This window comes from Sinocyclocheilus anshuiensis, unplaced genomic scaffold (genome assembly GCF_001515605.1).
Source record: "Sinocyclocheilus anshuiensis isolate Anshui unplaced genomic scaffold, SAMN03320099.WGS_v1.1 scaffold332, whole genome shotgun sequence".
NCBI classification, from domain to species: domain Eukaryota; kingdom Metazoa; phylum Chordata; class Actinopteri; order Cypriniformes; family Cyprinidae; genus Sinocyclocheilus; species Sinocyclocheilus anshuiensis.
The window spans coordinates 398805-400007 of NW_015554181.1; the positions used below are offsets into that span (position 1 = coordinate 398805).

General features: G+C 30.6%; 1 protein-coding gene across 1 annotated transcript in view; it reads right to left on the bottom strand.

The window, feature by feature from the left end:
• plat (plasminogen activator, tissue) overlaps positions 1–1203 on the bottom strand; it is a 24564-nt gene that overhangs the window by 8048 nt on the left and 15313 nt on the right. Inside the window, exons 10-11 of the mRNA XM_016463888.1 lie at positions 325–387; positions 1–203 (exon numbers count right to left, since the gene is read on the bottom strand). The exon at positions 1–203 is cut by the window's left edge and continues 1 nt beyond it. Coding sequence (XP_016319374.1) covers positions 1–203; positions 325–387 — 266 coding nt within the window. The remainder of the gene's footprint in view (positions 204–324; positions 388–1203) is intronic.

The window sequence follows — 1203 nt, forward strand, 5'->3', positions numbered from 1 at the left end:
CAGGAAGCAGTGAGCAGCGGTGAGGATCCAGCAGGAGTCGATGAGGACACCGCCGCAGAGGAAGTTGTATGATTTAGCGCGTCGCAGATAGACGGTGAGGGCGGCCTGCCACGGCTGCTCTCTGATATCGCTGACCTGACCTCCACGGATCCTGAACATGGGCAGAGAGTTTGAAGGAGCTTCAACCCGCTGACCGCAGGAACCTGAGCGCCAGAAAACACTCAGAGATCACAATCCCAAAACACCAGAGTCACACATGTGAGAGAAAACACCACTCGCTTTCTTTACAAAATATAAAAGTCTAGTTATCTTTCACCGTCTCACCTTGAGTGTTGGTGGTTATCGGGGCTCGTGGACCAAGTGTGGTGATTGATGGTGTTTTCCTCGCTGTGGAAGCAAGACAAACACTATTAAAAAAGCACCCACACACAAAATTTAGAAAAATGTATATTTCAGGACTGATTTAAATGATTAAGGGCGAATTTTAACCTAAACGTGGCGCATATTGAGTCCACATTACATTCACTCAGCTATTTTAGGAACCTAATTCAATTGAATAATAATTAAAAAAATTAAATAATAATAATTATTATTATATTAGTTAAAGCATGACAATAATAATTATTATTTTTATCTTTATTATCTGTTTATTTAATTGTGTGTTATTTATTCACTTATTTTTATTAATTAGTCAAATCAATAATAATAACAATAATAATTATTATCATTTAATAATAATTATTATTGTTATTATTATTAGCTGATTATAAAAATTAACAAATATATTACTGTGGTAAATTACAATTGTATTGTGAAATAAAAAAAAAGTTAAAATACTAATATTTGTCTTAAATTCTTCACTTTCAAACATTTTACGGCTTTAAATATATCTAACAAGGTTATTATCATTAACTAAACCAATAAAAACATTTTCATTGTTTGAAATAAAAACAGCTTGAAATAATATTTTTTTTTAAATCAGCTAGTTACAGCTAGTTGTCAAAGCAACATTTCTCATTTTCATTTAGTTTAGCTAAATGAAATAAAGTTTAACTGAGTTATTGGACTAAAATAACTTTAAAAAACAATGACTAATAGAAATGATGAAAACAACAAAATTACTAAAATATGTATTTATCTATCTATCTAGCTATCTATTTATTTATTAATAATCTCTATGATACAAAAAAAAAAAAAAAAAAA